The sequence below is a fragment of the Stylophora pistillata genome, chromosome 2 (genome assembly GCF_964205215.1).
Source record: "Stylophora pistillata chromosome 2, jaStyPist1.2, whole genome shotgun sequence".
NCBI classification, from domain to species: domain Eukaryota; kingdom Metazoa; phylum Cnidaria; class Anthozoa; order Scleractinia; family Pocilloporidae; genus Stylophora; species Stylophora pistillata.
Genome location: NC_142520.1, coordinates 14,349,701 through 14,370,032, shown reverse-complemented (window position 1 = coordinate 14,370,032; position 20,332 = coordinate 14,349,701). Strand labels below are relative to the sequence as shown.

Here is a 20,332-nt window from a genome sequence, read left to right as displayed (position 1 = left end):
CCGGAGTGAATGAACACACTCAGTCACTGTGCTTTCAAATGTTTAAATACCCGTGTTGTTTAAGAAGTGGCCATATCTTAATTAAAATCAGACAGGAGAGGTTTATTTAGGAGAAAATGAAGCTCTTATTTCTAATTCTAAGGGAAAAAAAATTACCTGGCCACGTAAGAAGTGGACATTAAAATGAAAGTAAAGGTTAATTTTAAGTCGAATAGTCGTTTCTTTCACCACATCATTTATTTATCGACAATCGTGGGTTGATCGAATTGTTTCGAAATTGTTAGGTTAATATTCGAACTCACCAATTACTACTGTCCGACTTATCCACGGGAAGTTCGTGAACCGTTCATTTAAAGGAAACTGTTTTCTGATAACTTAAAGTTCTCTCTGATTTTGACATAGAAAAGTTTATCATTTCCATGCAACCTATTTGATTACATAGAGGAAAAACTAAATGTGTTCGCCTTTCTTTCTATTTGGAGACCGAATGAGGGTTTGTACGCCATGGAATTACATTGTGTTGATCTGAAGCACATTTCTGAATTGCGCTTTGCAGGAGCTGAGAACTTCAAGTTCCTTTTTATGATTTTTTTAAATGAAACTTACCTCACTTAGCTAGGGATGAAATTCTGAACCCTGAGATCATCTTTTCAACCGCCGGCAAAACGGTCAGGAAAGTTTCATGCATACACGTACCTTAGATTGTTTTAACTCTGTAAACAGTTTGCACATTTTGATAGTCATTGTCGTAGCTTTTTATTTCCGTCAGTGCTTACGTAAAGCCACCAATTGCGTCAGACAATGAAAAAAAAATTGGCTACTCGACAACATGTCAGCAAAAAAGGCAAAAACAGGAACAACACCCAACTTTGATAAATAAATGCATTGACTCTCGTTTCAATTGTCAGTTTTTTTTTTAAATAATCAACGAAAAGATATTGTAGGAATGAAATAACTTAGGTTAAATTCATTCGCTCGTTCATCACAAATGGGGCATAACAGATTAGATTTTGACACAATAGAATATATTTAAGAATTTGATTGTGTTTTGAGTATATAATTAGTGAACTCTATGAATTTAAGAGAAGCGTTAACTAGGAAAATGAAAATAAAATTTTAAGTGTTTTATACGTTACTCCTATCAGAATCCATGTTTTAAAACCACATTTAAAAAAGAAAATTGAATAACGATCGAAAACGAACTAGTTTAAAGGTGAAGGTATTTATGTGGAGAATGTGATTTTCTGGGTAAAGGCAATCTTGAAAGGGTCTGTTTGATCAATATATAGTTTCTCGCTACACTTCCGCTCCATGGGACATCCAAACTAATGCCAGTCACTTTCATGAACATTAGCTGTTTTCAGGACAATCTAAGCCGTTTGATGGACTATTCTTTCTGGATTTCAGCAGTTTCTACGAACAATTCCTCTTGTCGCGCAGCTGGTTCAGTTCAAGAACAACTAGTGACATCGGCGACAACGAACAATCTAGAAACCACGCATAAATGATCATAAATATTACGGCTTTTGTCTCAGAAAACTCAGAGAGATTTCTTAGATTAAGCAATCCCCTTTGAAAGTGATACTCTATGGAAGAGTAACACCCGTGTTTATGGAACAGTGCCTCAAAATTTCACATTTCAATCTATGTTCAAGTTGTTTGCTTTATTCTCAAACATAGCTCCATTGTCTTTTGACGCCATTAAGGGTAATTAGTGGTTGGCTAGAAAATGAAAACCAGGTATTTCTGACATATCAATATACCGATCATTCCTTGATAGTGAACTTGAACGTAGTGAAACGGTTCAATATTCCACTGCTCTCGACAGAACACCTAAGGTACGTGACTTACCATAACGCGCACGCGCCTGAGAAGGGGAGGAGGGGAACAACACAAGAAAGTGTGTCACCCCCTTTCTTCGCGAGAGTAATATAAATAGCAATTTGTAAAAAAAAAAGAAATAAATAAAAGCAAAGGGTGTTATCTGGACACTCTTAAGCAGGATCTCACCAGTTGAAGAGTTCTGTTGGCAGCCTTACTGGAAACAAATAGCGAACAAATTTATAATTGAAGTGGTTAGGAAAAGAAAAGAGTTGCTTTTAGGACGCTATCAGGAAAAAAAAGTATCTCTCAGTTTACTTTTCTTCTTCTTGGGGGAAGAAGATTATCGTAGTACTGAGTCCCTCGCGTGCACACCAGACTGGGCACACCGGAAGTATGAATTGCCTCGGTTCAGCTTTGCGCTTCCATAGGCAACAAAAAAAAGAGAATCAAGATGCTATCATCATTTTTAGAAACTTACATAATTCACCGCTTCTAATCTGGAATTAAGTGAACAGGTTCATTGTGTTTTATCAGAGCAAGAATGCAACTCAAAACAAAGAAGATATCATGCTCAATTAACACTGGATTTCTTTTTTTGAAAAGCACTTTTAAAGAAGAAAAACCAGCATAATTTTGAGCACAGGTCTACAGCAAACGGTCATGGTAATTGATTATAGTGTCAACTTTCATTCACTGTTGTTGACCATCATGTTTACGTTCAATATTTTCATGGTAGTTGATGGTGGTTGAAAAAAAACACGCAATGAGGTCGCATATTGTAAACAAATTTGGCACGCGCTGAGGTCAGAAATTTCGGTGGCATTTTGAATCATAGTCAAGAAGTTGCGAACGGAAAATACTGAAGACTACCAGCAGATGATGAGAACGAACTACCATTTCATGTACCATTTCGATTTGAGACCGTTTTTAGAAAGAGTGCTGACTGAAAAGTTATCATTCACTCTTTGATGTTAGTTGATTATAGTCAATAATAGTGCATATTATTATTCAACTGTGAGCAGAGTACAAATAGCGCCTAAGACGAGTACAAATATCACGCAATATTTGTGCTCCAGAAATATCCACGAAATTCGCCCGCGCTGAAATAAAAATTTGGCGTGTTGGATAATAAATGTGTTATAAGAAGTTTTTTTGTGTAGTATAAATGTGTTATAAGTAGTTTTTTTGTGTATTTGTCTCTGCATCTCCCACAGATGCAGAGGCAAATTCCCACGTCAAAATTTTGACGAGACTGAAAATGGACTGGCGCACTGAGGTAGTTTTATATTTGATTGGTTGGGAAGGTTGCGCAAATCTTTTGGAGCAAGCACTTAGTCTTGCTAAGAAATAAAACTAGACAAATTCACTTCTGGATACCTCTTTAGACGCTCTTTGAACATTTCTTTCACTAGTACAAAATGTTAGGGTTAGAAAAAAACTGGGCCACTAGGCGAAGAGAAAAAGAAGAAAGAATACACTAGTATTTTCTGTATCCCCGCAAAGGTGGCTTCAACCGACTGGGGTAGGTAGCATGGGATATTATTTTGATTGGTTACAAACAAAAAATAATGGCTCGTTGTGTTACATCACGGAAAGAGCGACCATTCAGCAGTTTCAAGTGAGTTACTTGGCGTGTTAAAACATGTTTTTAACAACCAAAGTCGGTTATCTACTCCAAGAGCTATCCATATCTCATCCATCAGAGAGCTTACTGCTGCCACGATACCTGCCCTAACTCGTAGTAAATTTCTGATTACTTCGCTCAAGTCAAGGAAAAGGGAAACTGATTTCCCACAAGAACACACACGCACACAAGGTGAACGAGTCAAACAGTTATGACTACTCACAGACTCAGAGCTAATCGAGAAGTTCAAGGGTTCGGTCATTTTCTTAAACGCAAAATCCGAACAAGTGGAAAATATCCCTTTCGTAAGTGTCTCAAATCGATCGGCTGAGCTAATTACATGCGAAGAATTTCGGTTGAAACTGCTTACTAATCGCTCTTCTTGAGATGCTTCATACAACAAATGGGCACTTCTCTTCACCGACCACAATCTCAAGTGCGCGAATTAACTTTGGATGACGATTTTCTAACGTCTGCAAGCAACTATTTTCTGTCAGTGCCAAGGCTAAAGAGGATTTCTTCACTTTTAGCGTTCTGAGTATCCCTATAGAGGATTCCGAAAACACTAGTGCTTGTGGTTAGGGATGAGTCAGCCGCCATTCCTGTGCTCACCTTTCTGTAGACGAGACCTTTTATTGCGTTACTCAATCTGATGCCCAATATTTCACACGCTTAACCACGATGCTGCATGGCGAGGCTGCCGATCAATGTGTTTATAGTCATGGCTGCTGCTAGCAAACAACCGTGAAGTATAGGGTTTGTATGCGTTCCAGGTGACATTAACATGAAAATAAGATATCCAATAAGCAGTGGTGTGACGAGAGAGCCAATTCCATAGAGGACGCCAGGGAGATAAACATAGGCAGCCTCCCTCAGAGAAAGCGTCTTCAAAACACTTTTCCAGAGCCTCGGCCTTTTATCCTTTCTCGTGCAATAAGCTTTTTCTTCTTTCCATTTCTTCGCGAGACGAACAGTGACTGACTGTGAGGTGTCCTCATTGGAGAGTGGTTCAAAATCGCTTTCCTCCAAGGCTCGTTGATTGCCTGTCTTCATGACATCATTCATGCATTGAAACAAAAGGATAGAGACAAAATCAACTTTCTCAGCAAAGTCATTGGTCGAGGTGATCTTCCTGCAGCCATTGGGCGCCATGATTCTAAACCTCCATTCGTATAACGAGAAAACACGATCAATATAAGGGACCCATTCGTTATCTTGTAGGTGGCGAAGAGGAGGGGGGATTGAAAAGTTTGAATTTTGATCCTCCCCCCCCAAAAGGCTCTAGAACATTTTTATCAACCCCTCCCTCCTCCTCCCCCCTTCGTCGGTGGTTAACTAACACTCCATTTTCTATGTTTTCCCTTTCTACTCTGTTAAGGAAGATCGATCTCCTGTCCTTTTCATTTTCCCAATGAAAATATGTAAACCTCCCTAAAGTCCACCGGCCCCTCCCCTCTCAGGTGATAAACAATGTTCCCTAAGTGTCCCACAGTTTAATTACAAATTCAATATAGGAGCAAATAGAGTGTGAGGGATGATATATCTCCTGACGTGCGCAGATTTATTTTCGAAAGTCTTAACTCGGTTAACCCGCAAAGTCTTATTGGTCTCCTCCGCGGCCATCGTTTGGTCGTGTCACGCAACGAGCTCGTCCCGCGAGATCTGCAATTGCTTGTTTATAAATTTTTAATCGGAATTGTTTTGAGCAGTGAAATCCGCGATTACTTTTCACCACCGAAATAGTAAATATGGCGTCCATTTCCTCTTTGACTTCGAACAAATTCCCCTAAACTACGCCAGTTTATCTTTTTGATACAATCATGCTCACCCATGGGCTAAGTAAAGAATACAAGATGTATGGCAAACTGCTAAAATATCCACGGCCATCTATTACGTGCAAGAAAGTCGCACTACATGCGTGTGATCTCCTTCCCAAAAACTGTACGTCATCGATCTGTCACGGGAAGCTACAGAAATAGTGAAAGCACGGACAAGACGTTTCTTTCGGTGGAAATTTCGATCACGATAAGGGACAATAAACCTTTCAATTATATGTAACTATTTTTTCTTTGATCTGGTGGATAAATCGTTCTTCTTGGCATGATTCACATGGTTTACTGCGAGTATTCCCTTCCTCTTCAAATGGAATGCACTACTAGCAATAACACAAGATTGCAAATATTCCCGCTCCCCTGAAGAACCGATCGAGAGATATAAATAGACACCCCTTCTTGAAACAAGGTAAAAACCCAAAGGGTGTACCCTTCTGAAGCAAGAAGGTCGCAAAAACGAATTTCGAAACATTTCTTGAGTTAAATTAGTATTGCGTTGCTCACATCCAAGTTTAATTTAGGAATCGGTTCGATTATATATTTAGATGGCTACCTTTGGTCTCTCTGAACATCGACAATTATTGCAAAAAATTTGCTGAATTTGTGGACAGCGATTGTAGAAGACAAAAGATATGAGAAAAGTTTTCTCTGCGCTGATAAGATAGAGATAATTTTCACAGCCTTTGGTGTCAGAGTTTGTAAAGATGACCTTGACATGTGCCCTCCCAAGTTCTGCCACAGGTGCTACAAGTTGCTCTAAGAGGCACATGCCTTGGAATCAATGTGTGGCTTCAACACAAACGAACTTGAAACTATAAGATCTGTAGTTCCTTCAAAGATCATCAGAAACCTGGTAGGAAGAAGAAGAGTAAACCTGGAGTAAAACTCAGAGGACTCTGCTGGACCCAAGGGAACAAGTAGAAATGGTGGAAGGGATGTCTAGTACTTTAAGCTTTCAACCACCCAGCCACATTCTCATTTCCTGAGGAGGTAAAGAATCTACCAAGTTATTGAGGATCAGAACCTCTTTACCCAAAACAGTTTGTTGAAAACATCAAGCATAAGTATATGTGCCCAATTTGCAAAGAGGTAGGTGATCAATCAGTCCAGACAATGGCATTTTCTTTGCTATGTTCCATGCAAAAGATAGTGGGCCAGCCTTAATGAAATATAAAGAACAAGTAAACACCTTAAAAGAAACAACCTGGGGGTGAGTAACAAAAAATGTATTACACTTTTAATTAATCTAGATGATAGAGACTAGAAATAGCATAATTTTGACTAAATTGTTCTTTTCATTTCGCCTATTTCTAAGGTGAAAAGAAAGTGGTTTTCCTGTTTGGTGACTGAATTCCTATGTGAGATATTTGAAACAGCTGGTGCCTCAGGTCTGATCTAGACAACAATTCATGCATACTAATAACTATATGATTAAGCAATCAACTAAAAGAACTTAAAGGTAGCCTGTACTGTACATTACTATTTCTGTGAAACAGGTTTTCACCATGAGAATTGTATTTGCAGGCAAGTATTTATGTCATTGGTGCAAGATAAATCCCAAAATGATGCAAGTCTCTTGCCATAAACATAGACAAACTGAACTCCCAAGCCTTGAAAACATTCAAGAGGATTATGACAAATTTGCAGCAGATGGCTCTGTTACAAGTCAACAAAAGTTTTATCACAAAGTGATTCATGAGAAACTGCTGGACATTGAATTGGACAATTAGTAAGGTAAAAGAATTTATTTACTATTCACGGGAGTTGCTGAATTTACAAAGTCTGCATTCTAGTGTAAATACCATGCCAGCCTACTTTACTCTACTACAGGAGGAGATAGACAAACTCCTTAGAAATGCAAAGGAAGAGGTAACTTTTTCCCAATTTTGTGTTTTCCAGTATCACAGCTGCACAATCCTCCAATTCCATCACACATGATTCAAACCTGTCTTAATTTTTTAGTGAAGGAAGCTATGATTCTGTGTTATAGTTTATTGATTTATAATATAACACTAGCAGAAATCAATTTAACAACCCATCAAATTATAGCTACTGAACAGTATGTAAAGTAGTTCATATTTCAATAGTACTATCTCAACATTATAGGAAAAGCTTGCAGATGAACAAATGGAATTGGCTGCCTTTGAGAAAGCCAATGGACCACTACCAATTCATTGGATGAGGTTCTTAAGAAAATAAATGTGGACAGACAAGCTTAACATGGAAAATCATTCATTTGTAACCATGTACACACTTGCTGCAGGGTAACATAACTTCTACCCTTAAATAGCTCATTGATGACAAGACTGATAAGCTAGGTAAGTGAAAGAATAACTGCCTTTCATGGAAAACATGAATACAATAATAGGATCATGTCTCACTGTTCCCCCTTTTCTTGTGTTCTTGTTGCAGAGGAAGACATCACAAATTTCTTCATTTCATTAGGGCAAATTCCCTGAGACATGATGATCACACCAAAGCTATATATGCTACAAGAAGATGTGTGCCCTTTCCTTCGACAATGTCACATAGGTCTTGGATTCTATTGTGAACAAGGGATTGAAGGAATACACTCCAAATTCAAAACCTATTTTGACGATAAAGGACACGAGACTACGTCAAATCCAGAATTAGCAGGGAAAGCTCCCAAACCTAAAGAGAGAAATTTAAAACGAAGAGCGAATGAGTAAAACGCTTCCCTTTACAGTGGCAATGTATTGGTTCGTTGACTAAGAACTTGTACTATATATGTAGATCTAGTGTAATTTATTTGCTAAGTTCTCTATTACATAGACAGGTAAAAACGAACGATATAGAATCCCGACGTTTCGGCGACTTCATGACGCCATTATCAAGGGTACAAATGAAAATAAAATTAACAAATGTAGCTACCTCCTCTCTGAAAATTAGTTGTAACTCTTGAACTCGCATTTGTTAATTTTATTTTCATTTGTACCCTTGATAATGGCGTCATGAAGTCGCCGAAACGTCGGGATTTTATATCGTTCGTTTTTACCTGTCTATGTATTGCTAAATCTTTGTTAATTCAAGTTCTCTATTGGACGAATAAAAGTGTGACCGCACTCTTTGGAACAAAACCTAGACTTTCTGCTCGAAATTCAGTACCTCCGAAATTCAAGATGGAGTCGCATAACGGCCGATTTTGACATATTAAAAGCGCCTTGAATGGACTTTAAAACAATTCGGATTAAAACACTTACCTCCGTCAGTTGTTTAGTAAGGTTTCACGTCTTCTCTTGTGACTCTCGCTTTGCTGGAAATTTTTCGGGCCTTTCCCAAATCAAAATCAAAGTTTTCAGTCGATTTCATGGGAGTGCTTGTTGGGCTCCACTACAGCAACGCGTTTTCGTCGAACACAGGCAAAATTTAACCGATTTTACCCAAATTTTCGACAGCAAGTGCCTCGTCCATGTGCATGCATCCGCCATGCTAAATTTTACTCGCGACATTACAAATACAGCAAGATTTCATTGGCTAAACTAGACCTCAGCCCGAGTGGTTGCCATGGACGCCAGATTTATGCAAATACATAATTTGGTATTAACCAGAGAAGTAATAATTAACTCGATGTTTCTTGTAGGACGCACGCGCGAACAAAAAGCAGAAGAGTTAAGCTGAGAACGAACAGAAAGATGGATCGCTGCCATTAGCCGCGACGACATCACTTCGAAGGATGTCCTTAGTAATGAAAGAATCTGTGAACAACACGTCGTGTCAGGACAATCCGCAAAACCTTGGGATAAGTACAACGCCGACTGGGTTCCTACTTTGACTCGCAGGAAGACAAAATATCGACAGGAAAACTACGAAATTAAAGAGGTAAGAGCTAAACGGGCGAACGAACGTCGTAAAAGATCACTTGAGGGTCAAAAAGCGAGGCAGCTGAGAAACGAAAGAAAAACGATGTCAGTCTCAGCTAGTCCAGCTTTACAACCAAGGCGGGGGGCTGATAACACGTTTCCCTCCTTATTAGTAATCCTAACTGCTCATTCATTCGTTGAGAATGTCCCACCTTTCTGATCACCAGGAATTTTTCACCCATGACTTTCCCTAGAACACTGGAAATAAAACCCGAAACCCTATGGTTGTAGGCCTCTAAGCTCCTGAAAGCTTTGAACTGTTTCTTTGTATGATAACTCGTATCGATAACTAAATGGCACAGAAGATTTGTAGCTTCTATGGGTGGTAAACATTGTTGATCTAACTTTGCGTCGATCAATGTAGCGGGATTAATCCCCACGAGTGATATTTTTTCAAAATATCTTTGTTGAACATGTGGCTCTAGTCTTTTTACATAGTCGCTTAAAGGTATAATGCAAATATCTTCCTTTTTTCCTTCCGGCCTTTTGATGTTTTGATCAGAATTTTTTTCAAATCACTCGACATATTTTAAAGAGTCACGCACCACTGCATTTTGACATATGCTAATACGCTTCGGCGATACCAATATAACGAACGCCTAATTTGCATATGCTGTGACGTCATGTGAAAACCAAGAATAGTAGAAAGACAAAAATACAGTTGCTTGAAAATAATAAGAAACACAAATTCTAATTGCTACAATGACAACCAAGAGAATATCTTTATATTTTCTTACTGACAACTTAATATACAAAATTAGGTTGGAAAATACTACTACCATTAATTTTGGGAGAAAAACTTGGATCGTATTTGCTGGAAAGATAATTCTTAGTTTGTTTGACAGATTCCGCTCTAAGTGAGAGTTCGGTACAGGTGAAGGAAAATACATAAACAAAAACAATTTTAGGACTCTCGGTAAAAGTCAACCTCGTTCCCAGGACCTTTCCCCTCAGCTTGGGGTGGGGCGGCAGTGGGGCCCCACTCCCAACTAAGGGAAAAGGCCCTGGAAACGAGGTTGGGTAAAAGTAGTACTAGATAGATAGATAGATAGATAGCCTTTATTTTAAAACGATGAGTATTAAAGCTATATGAGCTTGTGGGGTCGTTGTGGGACATAAGAGTTCGTAAACCATAGCAAGAGAATATAAATTAAGAGAACTTATCTCACATGCATACCCCTCTTCCAATGATATAAATGGAACGCAAAGTTAGGGAGATCCAACGCAGAGAGAGATGGGTTTATTTTAGCCGTGAATCACGCACTAAGTTCGAATTGAATGTCGGGCAAGATGTGGGCTGCGAGGCTGCTCTTCCTGTTTCAATTTGGTTTGTTCAGTCAGCGGAGAAAACTCAGCGTTTCGCGGACAGAAAAATCGAGAAAGTATGCCTCCTCATTTCGTGTTAGCGTAATTTTCACTCTTCTCTTCTGTTGAGGAAAAAAACAGAACAAATAATTTTTTAACCTCGCTCATCCTTTTTGCACAAATCCACTGCGTTCATATTGACGCAGTCATGAACATTAAATGAGGATCTTTAGCAATTAGGACAGCAACGCCAAGGAAGATGTCGATTAAATAATAAATTTCTGCTTTTAATTAGAATTTCGGAAATGGCCGTATGTGTTTCCCAGCTCTAACGGCACCACACCTCATCTCAGTATAACGTATATTAGCAGGGTTGAGTTCAAGATGGAGGACGACGCAAATTTTAGTGATTTCAAGTTGTTGTTTTGCAAAGGAAGGCTAAGAAATATACAACGTTTAACGTTTTTAATGTACAACGTTTTAAAATGCACGTGCTGGCTATTGTTCTACCGATTAGATCTTTTGTTTTTCCACGTCCTCGTTGCCGTCGCCGTCGTGGTTTGCTTAAGGTCCCTAATAACTTGGGCGACACGGTTAGGTTCCACTACAAGAAAATTTTAACTTTTCTCTTTATTATCTTTATTCTTTTTGCGTGGTTTACCATTACTGTAGTTTCTCTTAAGGTACACGGCTAGATTCCAACAAGATTTTGACTTGAATCTGAGAGAAAGGGTAACATCATAAGGAACCATAACGGTTAAAGGTTAATTTATTCTGCGATCGGAAATCTTTTTCAAAGTACTAATTGTCTTCAACAGTCGTAAAAATACGGGGAGCAGTCTCCGGAATGAAAACGGTCTCAGTCACTGTGATATCAGATGTTGAAATACCCTTGTTGTTTAAGAAGTGCGTGACCACTTCGCAAACATCAGTTAGGAAACAGTTATTTGGGAAAAAAAACAAATGTAGCGGCTCTTTCCAGTTCCGAGAGAAAAGAACTAAACTGCCATGTGAGACGTTTGTAATGATGGACATTCAGCTGAAAGTAAGAGTTAACTTTTTAAGTCGAATGGTCGGCGTCTAAACTTGAACATATAAACAAAAGTTCATTTTATTTTACTTCAACGTTTCTTTTAGCAAAAAATTGTCGCTTGTTTGAACTGTTTCAAAATTGTTAGGTTAATATTCGACTGTCCAACTTAAGCGACGAGAGTTCGTGAACTGTTCATTTAAAGGAAACTGTTTTCGATAACTTAAAGATCTCTGTGACGTTAACATGGTAAAGTTTATCATTTTAATACAACTTGTATGATCAGATAAAGAAGAAATTTGGCATGTTCACCTTTCTAAATTTCGATACTAGGTGAGGCCGGGGTTTGTACAGCAAGGGATTAGAATATTTTGATGTAAAAACCATTTTTGAACTGCGTTCCGCTAGAGCCGAGAATCTAAAGGTCCCTTTTTAACCAAAAAATTATATTTTAAAATGAAACTCACCTCACTCAGCTAAGGACGAAAGTCTGTTTCCGAGAGAATTTTTACAACCGAATGTTCAGGATAGTGAAAGTACCCTAGTTTGTCTCAAGTTTGTAGATAACTTGCAGTTTTGATGGTTGCTTATTTTAACCTTTTGTTTGCGTCAGTGCTTATGCGAGCCTCGAATTGTGTCCGATGATTAAAGAAAAAAAAAATGGTCGCTCGACCACATGTCAACCAAAGGGCAAGAATATTAACAACATCCAGCTTTGACGAATAAATGAGTTGACTTTCATTTCAGTTTTCAATCAACTTGTTTAATGATCAACGGAAAGATATTGTTGGAAATACTTTTGGTTGAATTTATTTGCTTTTTCATCGCAAATGGAACATGACAGATTGTATAGTCGATACAATTGAATACATTTACGAAGTTGATTGTGTTTTTAATGTATAATTAGTCAACTCGATGAGTTTAATAAAGGCTTCAAGTATGAAAATGAAAATAAAACTTTGAAAGAGTGTTATACGTTACTCTTATTAGAATCTATGTTTTAGAATTACCATTAAAGAAAGAAAATTAATGAATGAATGAAAACGAATTAATTGAGAAATGAAGGTATTTATGCTGATAGTAGTATGATATTCTGGGAGAATCTAATAATCTTTTATTAGAATTCCGCTCCGCGGGACATCGCAAATGATGCCAATCACTTTCATGGACATTAGCTCTTTTCAGGACAATCAGGGGGGATAGCTGGACTGTTCCTTCTCGGTTAAAGCAGTTTCTACAGACATTTTCTTTTGTCGTGCAGTTGGAAGTTTAACAACAGCCAGTGTCATCGGCGACAACGAACAATCTAGAAACCACGCATAAATGGCCATAAATATTACTTCTTTTGTCTCAGAAAGTTTACAGAGATTTCTAAATTAAGCAATTCCCTTTGAAATTGATGCTCTGTGGTAGAGTAGCACCCGTTTTTATAGAACAGTGCCTAAAAAATTTTCAATTTTGCTTCTTAACCAAGTGTTGATATTTCTGACCATGTTCAAGCCGTTTGCGTTAATCTCAGACATACCTTAATTGTCTCATGACGCCATTAATGACTGAATAGCACTAGTAGGGTAATCATTGAACCTCTTTTTGATATTGTTGTTAACGGTAACCTCATTGAGGAAGTCCCGCATGCTAAATTGCTTGGCATAACGATTGATTCCTTTCTTTCCTGGGAAAGCCACATCAGAAATATGTGCTCTCTCATTAGGAGCAGACTTTCTCTTCTGAAACGTGTCAAACCATTTCTTACTCATAACTACTCTTTGAATTACTATAACTCTTGTATCCACTCTTCTTTGTTGTACTGTTCCCCTGTTTGGGGTACTTGCCCTAAAACTCTTCTTCTCCGTCTACTTCGTCTTCAAAAATAACCAGCTCGCCTTATCCTTGACGCTGACTGGTATCAGTCCTCAGTAAGTCTCTTTGCCAAACCCAAATGGCTCCCCATTTTCCTCTTAGTTAACCTTGGAAAGCTAGTCCTCCTCTTTAATATTCTTAATAATCCTGAGGCACCAAGCTGTCTCAAACATTCTTTCCATTTCTTGTCTTCTAGACGAATAACTGGTGCTACTACTAGAGCTTGTAACCTTGACCTTCAACTTCCTTATCCCCGCCCAAACTGCGGTAAACGCACTTTCGCTTCCAGTGTAGCCTCGCTGTTCAATTGTGTTGACTCCGACCTTAAAGAGGTTCTACGCTTCCCAAATCCCTGTACCTCTTTTTTGACTAAACTGTCTGCCTTCAAAGGCAAAGTTCTCTCTCGTTTTCTAACCTTTACCTCTCGTGCATCTCACCTGGAAACGTTGCTTTGTCCCAATTGTCGCTACAAACTTCGTTGCAGTTGTGCATCATAGTCTTTTGTTTTTAGTTTTTCCAATAGTTAATCTCAATCAACAATGCTCCATGATACTCTGTAAGTTTTTTCTATTTTCACTCATATGTATATACATGTTCATTTATTATTTATACTTTGTCATTATTTGTTTTTTTCATATTTTATGTCAATGTTTCAGTAGTGTGAGGGCCTCATGTTAGATAACTCCTTGGGTTAACGAGCGTCCCTCCTTAAATAAAGTTTATTGATTGATTGATTGATTGATTGAGTGGTTGGCTTGAAAACTAAAATTAGACTTATCAGACATATCAATATCCGATCATTCCTTCATAGTGAGCTTGGGAGCGAAACAATTCACCGCTCTTGCCAGAAAAACTCAGATAAGTAACTGAATTGCGTGTGTGTATGAAAGTGAGGCGGGGGAAGCACAGGAGTCTACGTCACCTTCTCCCTTTCTTCGGGAGGGTAATATAAGTAACAATTTGTGAAAAAAAGATTGAAAAGAAAGGGTCTATTCCAGAAAACCTGAGGCAGGACCCTCCCATCTCCTGTTGAAAATACTGCCAAAAGTCCTACTTACAATCAAAGAGCGAACAAATCGCCTACACGACCTCAGTGTGTATTTAAAGCTATTAGGAAAAGAAGTGAGTTGCTTTTCGGGCGCGATGAAGATAAGAAAGATATCTCACCTAATATTTTTTTTCTGTTATTTTTGCACTTTTACTCACGCTCTTATTAAGGTCGTATTTGCACTGCGTAACGGCACAGAATCTAGCTTGGAGTGTATTGAGTAACATAAAGGACGAAAGTGCAATTAAATGATATTTTCATACTTATATTTTGTGGATTCATGTACTTACAAATTTTTTTTGTTAATCTGGTATCTTTTTGAGATTTTGAGACAGGATTCGATGCTCACCAAGACATAAAAAACCGCGACGTGGATCGTTTCCTCCCGTTCTTGGCTGTCCAAAGAGCCCAAACATATATAGAAATAAGTTAATTAAAAACAAAATCAGGCTCTCAGGCCCTCGGGCCCCTTTCAGAGAGGGAGGGAGTTGTATACTTGTTTCCATAGGGATTAGTAAAGCATGGATGACCACCAAAAAACGTATATTTAACCGGAAAATTCACTATTTATCGTTAAGGAGGGAGGGGGAGGGGTGGAGAATCTCTGGTGGGGAGCAGTCGTCGCTAATAGAGTGTAGAGGGAGAAATTGACTGACAATTTATTGTAAATGAGGAGATATCATAGAAACAGAGCCTGATGGGGTTGGAGGGTAAGGTGAAGAATACTTTAACTTCAACCCCCACCTTGCCCCCCCTCCCCACAAAGACGATAAAGCAGTACACGCCGTTCTCTGATAGAATATTTTCTTCTTTATTTAGACCTCGATTTTACTCCCAAGTAAAGTACAGTTTGATTATTCGATTAGCAGAAATTCATAAGACGTGTCTGTCAACCCCGGCTTTACCTCTGCATTAGTAATTTTCCTGTCCCTGTTTGCGAACCAATTACTATAAAGCTTCTTTAGAGAATTTATGGTGGATTAACTAATGCTCCGATTGACATTTTTATTTTTTCTTATCATTTGCCTGCTTAACATTGCATCGATATTGTAAGGACGAAATGTGTTTTGGAGTCTTCGTTAGTCATGAGAATTTAGGGGTTAATTCGTAGGATGAAACTGCTTAAAGCGCCCCTCTCACCCGCTACCTCGCGCAAAGCAATGGCGCGTAAACTGGGAGGTGGGAACCGCCCTCTTTGACGTCACTAGCTTTCTCTTCATAACTTTTCATAAATGCGGAAGAAGCAGTTGTGCATTTGAAATATGATATTTTTTTGATTATTAGGAAGAAGGACTTTGAAATGGGGACTGGAGCTTCAAAAACTGGGAAGCCAAACGATGAGAACACTGATGGACAAAAGATGGTGTTACAAATCATAAACAAGTGCGTAAAAAACGATGGGTCGAAAGTTAAGCCATCTCCTAGCGTGGAGCTGGAGGTTGATATTCGAGACATGGCCTCTCCCGATATCAATGTTATGTTCATCTGTAGTGAGTGGGGCTCTACAAAGGGAGGTCTCTCTACTTTCAATAGAAAGCTGGCCGTGAATCTAGCGAAAGTACCAAACGAAAGAATCAAGGTTCACTGCTACGTATCTGAAAGCAGTGAGGCGGACAGGCGCGATGCAAGCAGTAAAGGAGTGAATCTCATTACTGCTGAACGCTCTCCGGGATCTAGTGGTCCGTTGGACTGGCTAAAAACTCCGCCGCCAGATCTAAAGCTAGATATCGTAGTAGCTCACGGCAGAAAATTTGGTAGTGCCGCTTATTTCATTCAAAAGATCACAAACTGCCGTTGGATACAATTCGTGCATGTCTATTGCGAAGCACTCGGAAAATACAAATTAGAATCCGGCTTCACGGGAGATGCAATTGCAGATAACGAAGAGAAGAATCGACGAGAACTAGAGCTCTGCAAAGCATCCAATTTAGTCGTTGCAGTAGGCTCTCTATTACAAAGAAAATATCAAAGAAGCTTGCCAGATATCAAGGTAGAAGTTATTACTCCAGGGATTTTCGAAGAGTATACTAATCTGACTGCAACGCAATCCGTGCGTAAATTAACAGAGGAAGAGTTTAGCATCTTTATTTTTGGTCGTGGAAGCTTTGAGGACTTTGCTCTTAAAGGGTATGATATAATTGGAAAGGCTGTGGCTTCACTGGAAAGAAAATTCGAGCTCACATTTGTCGGTGCAAGACAAGATGAACCACGGAAGATAGAAGAGTGGCTCCTAGAGGAAACGAATATATCGCGCAACCAGTTAACCATTCGTGGATTCTGCAATCATGAAGAAATGAAGAGGATGTTACGTGAAGCGGACTTAGTAGTCATGCCATCTCGCACGGAGGGCTTTGGTCTAGTTGCGCTGGAGACTATATCAGCTGGTGTGCCTGTTCTTGTCTCCAGTGAAACTGGAATAGCCAAAGCCCTCCTAGACTTGGAAGATGGTATGTCTGTGGTTGTTGAATCAGAGAAATCAGAGGAGTGGGCCAACAGAATCCTTCGGTTGTCAGAACAGACAGTAGAAGACAGACATACCAATGCCTTGCAGCTAAGAGATCAATATAACAAGAGGTATTCGTGGGAGAAAGAATGCAAGAGATTCGCGAAGATGATCCTAGACTTGGTGGAAAGTGCTCAAAATGAACTTCCCTTAAATATTTGTTTGACAGGTATGCTTTTAAAAACTGTTCCATTTTGACCTGTTTTTTATTTTTCTTTTTTTTCTCTTGTGAAGTCTGAATGACGTAATTTTTTTCCAAAGTTGATTTGGCGTACTTTACCTCAAAATTCTTCTACATTATGTACATTGCCTCCCAAATGAGGAGTTTTTTAGGAAGGTTCGGATGATTTAAGTAGATACTTAGGTTGCTAGGACTCCCCTGACGATGGACCAAGATTCCCTTGACTGGAATCTATTTGTGTACATTAATTGGATAACCCTTCATATTGGAACACCAAACACAAATTATTTGTCTGATCTGCACATCTAAAACTCTCAGCTCTCAGAAGATTAAAGCTCTCTCAGTTTCCAAGTTCTTCAGTTGCATTGTTAAAAATGTTTCCCTCTGAACATGTGGAATTCAAATTACTAAGTAGTGTCCTATATTTATTCCAGAAACCCTTTTTGAAGAGTAATGTTGATAAGTGTGGTTGCCATAGCAACATAATTACGTTAAAGAGTGAAGATATGAATGGTATATTCACTGGGTTCTCTGGTGACATCATGTTTTCATTTTATTCTCAGTGTTTATGATTTTTCATTGGGATCTTTGCGGACTTGATTTTAATCTGATCATGCTTCAATATGTAATTTCAGGGAACACAACTCTGAGGAATGCTCTGAAAACACTCAGAGCAGATAACATACAAGCTCCCAAAAATGAAGATGGGGGGCAGTTAAATGGAGGTGTGCATAAATTTGTACTATCAAAATATTTTCGTGGTTAAGAATGGCTCCAGGCAGTTATTACAGGTTACACAACTGGCACAAACTTATATTTATGAATTTGGACGATGGAAAAAAATGTTCTGAAATATAAAGAGTTTCAAAGATTTCACAAAGTGTTTCAGAAATGAAAAATACTTAATTGATGATTTATGTTTTTAATTACATCACTACAAGATGTTTTCATAGATCGGTTTCCTGTCCTAATAGTTGATGTTAAAGGCTCATGTTAACTTAAATAAATCTAGGTCAAAATTATATGATGTTAAACACATTAAAATTCATACAACCAAATTTATTAGATACGATCTATAAGGCTGGCATTTTTTTCTATTGTTTTAATTTTCTAATTTTTCAAATATCCCCTTAGAATCTTAAATCTCTTGCCAGTTTCATTCCATAATATAGGTCCATACAATCGAATATTGAGTTTACCACAGTTTGTTCGAATTTTTGGAACATAAAAAGTAGTCCTAGTTGCAAAGCGAGTGTTAACATTATGCTTATCTGAAGTTTTAAATAAAAAATGAGTAAAAAATCTTTGGTAATTTGCCGATAGAGAATTGGTACGTGAAGTAAAGAGTTTGAAGTTTGATATGATCATGAAGTTTTAGAATTTTAAGTTGAAAAAACAAAGGACTTGTATGAGTATCAAAATCAGAGAAGGTAATTAGACTAAGAAGGTAATTAGACGAAGAAGGCAATTAGACGAAGAGGGTAACTAGACGAAGAAGGTAACTAGATCAATTCAGTATTATTTTACATATTCAGACTGTATGCATTTTTTTCTTATACCGCTGCAGCTCAAAGCTCTTTAAATATAACCGCAGAACAAACATTTGAAAAAGCCAAGAAAGGACCAAGAAAAGCATCAGGTATGTATGATAATTAGACTGAAAATCTTTATTTCTGTCTGCACCATTTATCATATAATATGTAAATACATTACTTTTGTATTTCATCCTGTGTAGACACTTGTGATAAAACAGCAGAGCATACATGTACAACAGAAAGAAAGCCACCTGGGCAGGGGGCAGGTATCTATGTTAAACTCATTTTGTAGAATGCCAAAAAAGGAAATTTTACTTAAATTATAGGAGGAAAATCTATCTTCTATACTAAGATGATGGTATGAGTTAATAATTCTCTGCACAGGTGGAGCCAGCCTCTTCTTTAGTTTGCATACGGTCAACAGCTGCCTCTACGGCTTTCAGAAGAATTTTATAATGCGAAAGTTCCTAGCTTTTTTAAAAACTGATTAAGAATTATTCTAGTTAATATAGCACAGCCAGTAACATGCAGTTTGCATGAATTGACTAAAGTTCCTTGAGGTAACAAATTTCTTTCAAACCCAACATCAGCTTGTTGTTTAATTTCATTAAATAGATGGAAAAAAAACTAATTGGGTGCATAAGGAATTACTATATGTTAGGAGGTGGATTTATGAATTTATAAAAAAATGTGATAAATCAGTTTCCTGTGTAGACAATGTAAAGAGAGGAAAGGAAAAAGACCAATCAGCAGGTATTTATATTAATTGCCTTGTCAAAATTTTATCAAGTTACATTTGAATCAGTAACCTTGATTGCTTATACTGCCAACCTACAGTTGAAAAAAGCCAGCTTTTTCTTCATTATGTGTTTGCAGTCTACAACTGCCTTATGCTTTCTACAGCTATTATCACAATTGAGGGACAGGTAAATTAGAAGCTGTTTCTGGTTTATGTTCTGGTTTGGGTCTTATGTATACAAAGTACCATATGACGAACACTTCCACTCAATACTAAGAAAACCGCTTGGATGAAAAACTCCTTAACTGTATATAAAAAAGCAGCATTTTCATTTTCACTGACCTCTTCAAACCATCATAGGACTTAGAGCAGGTAACTATCCTTTATTGAATGGTCCGAGACGAACTGCATGAAAGTCAAGTTAACGAAAACATGGGACCTTTTTTTTACGAGGAAAGACTTCCAAGACGCCTCCTGAACCCCTGGAGATCATAGGGAGGAAAAAAAAACTGAAACTATTGGGTGTTACCTTTGAGCAAGTGCCAGTTAATTGGGACACTCATATTGATTATGTACTTAGTAAGGCTAGCAGTGGGTTGTATATTTTAAGAATATGTAAATATTATGGCTACTCTGTTGAGAATTTGGACTTACTTTTTCAAAGTTTGATTCTTTCAGTTTTTACATATGCTATTAAGGTCTGGGGGTGCGCTTTTTATAGTAAATATTTAAGTAGAATTGATACTGAAGCTCTTTGCCAGGTGTTATAAGCTGGGTTACTGCTTAAAGCAGCACAGTATCTTGGATATCCGTCGTAATAGAGATAAGAAATTTTGGCAAAGGATTTCTTCCACCAACACTGCGTTGAGCGATCTCTTACCTCCCCAGAGAACACGGTAGTTGAGAACTAGGTCGCATAATTATATTATACCTAAGGTTCAGACAAGCCGTTTTAAATCATCTTTTATTA

The 20,332-nt window shown here is 38.1% G+C and overlaps 1 protein-coding gene and 2 long non-coding RNA genes across 5 annotated transcripts in view; 1 reads left to right on the top strand and 2 right to left on the bottom strand.

Annotated features, from left to right (window-relative positions):
* Positions 1–1,643: 1,643 nt before the first annotated feature.
* LOC148737260 (uncharacterized) overlaps positions 1,644–20,332 on the bottom strand; it is a 90,870-nt gene continuing 72,181 nt past the window's right edge. Inside the window, exon 2 of the long non-coding RNA XR_015997429.1 lies at positions 1,644–4,495. This is a non-coding gene — a long non-coding RNA (uncharacterized LOC148737260). The remainder of the gene's footprint in view (positions 4,496–20,332) is intronic.
* Positions 7,313–8,858, bottom strand: LOC148737265 (uncharacterized). Its single transcript, XR_015997428.1, has 2 exons — positions 8,502–8,858; positions 7,313–7,932 (listed from the first exon to the last, which is right to left on the bottom strand). It is a non-coding gene; the product is annotated as an uncharacterized LOC148737265 (long non-coding RNA).
* The window catches only part of LOC111335134 (uncharacterized), a 24,991-nt gene continuing 13,530 nt past the window's right edge, over positions 8,872–20,332 (top strand). The window contains exons 1-6 of one of the 3 annotated variants that reach the window (XM_022940993.2): positions 8,872–9,120; positions 15,689–17,076; positions 17,724–17,813; positions 18,656–18,727; positions 18,824–18,889; positions 19,338–19,376. In XM_022940993.2, the coding sequence (XP_022796728.2) occupies positions 15,705–17,076; positions 17,724–17,813; positions 18,656–18,727; positions 18,824–18,889; positions 19,338–19,376 (1,639 nt within the window). In that variant the 5' untranslated portion in view covers positions 8,872–9,120; positions 15,689–15,704. Of the gene's footprint in view, positions 9,121–15,688; positions 17,077–17,723; positions 17,814–18,655; positions 18,728–18,823; positions 18,890–19,325; positions 19,377–20,332 lie in introns of all 3 variants that reach the window. The other 2 variants (XM_022940992.2, XM_022940994.2) reach the window with 2 other exon arrangements.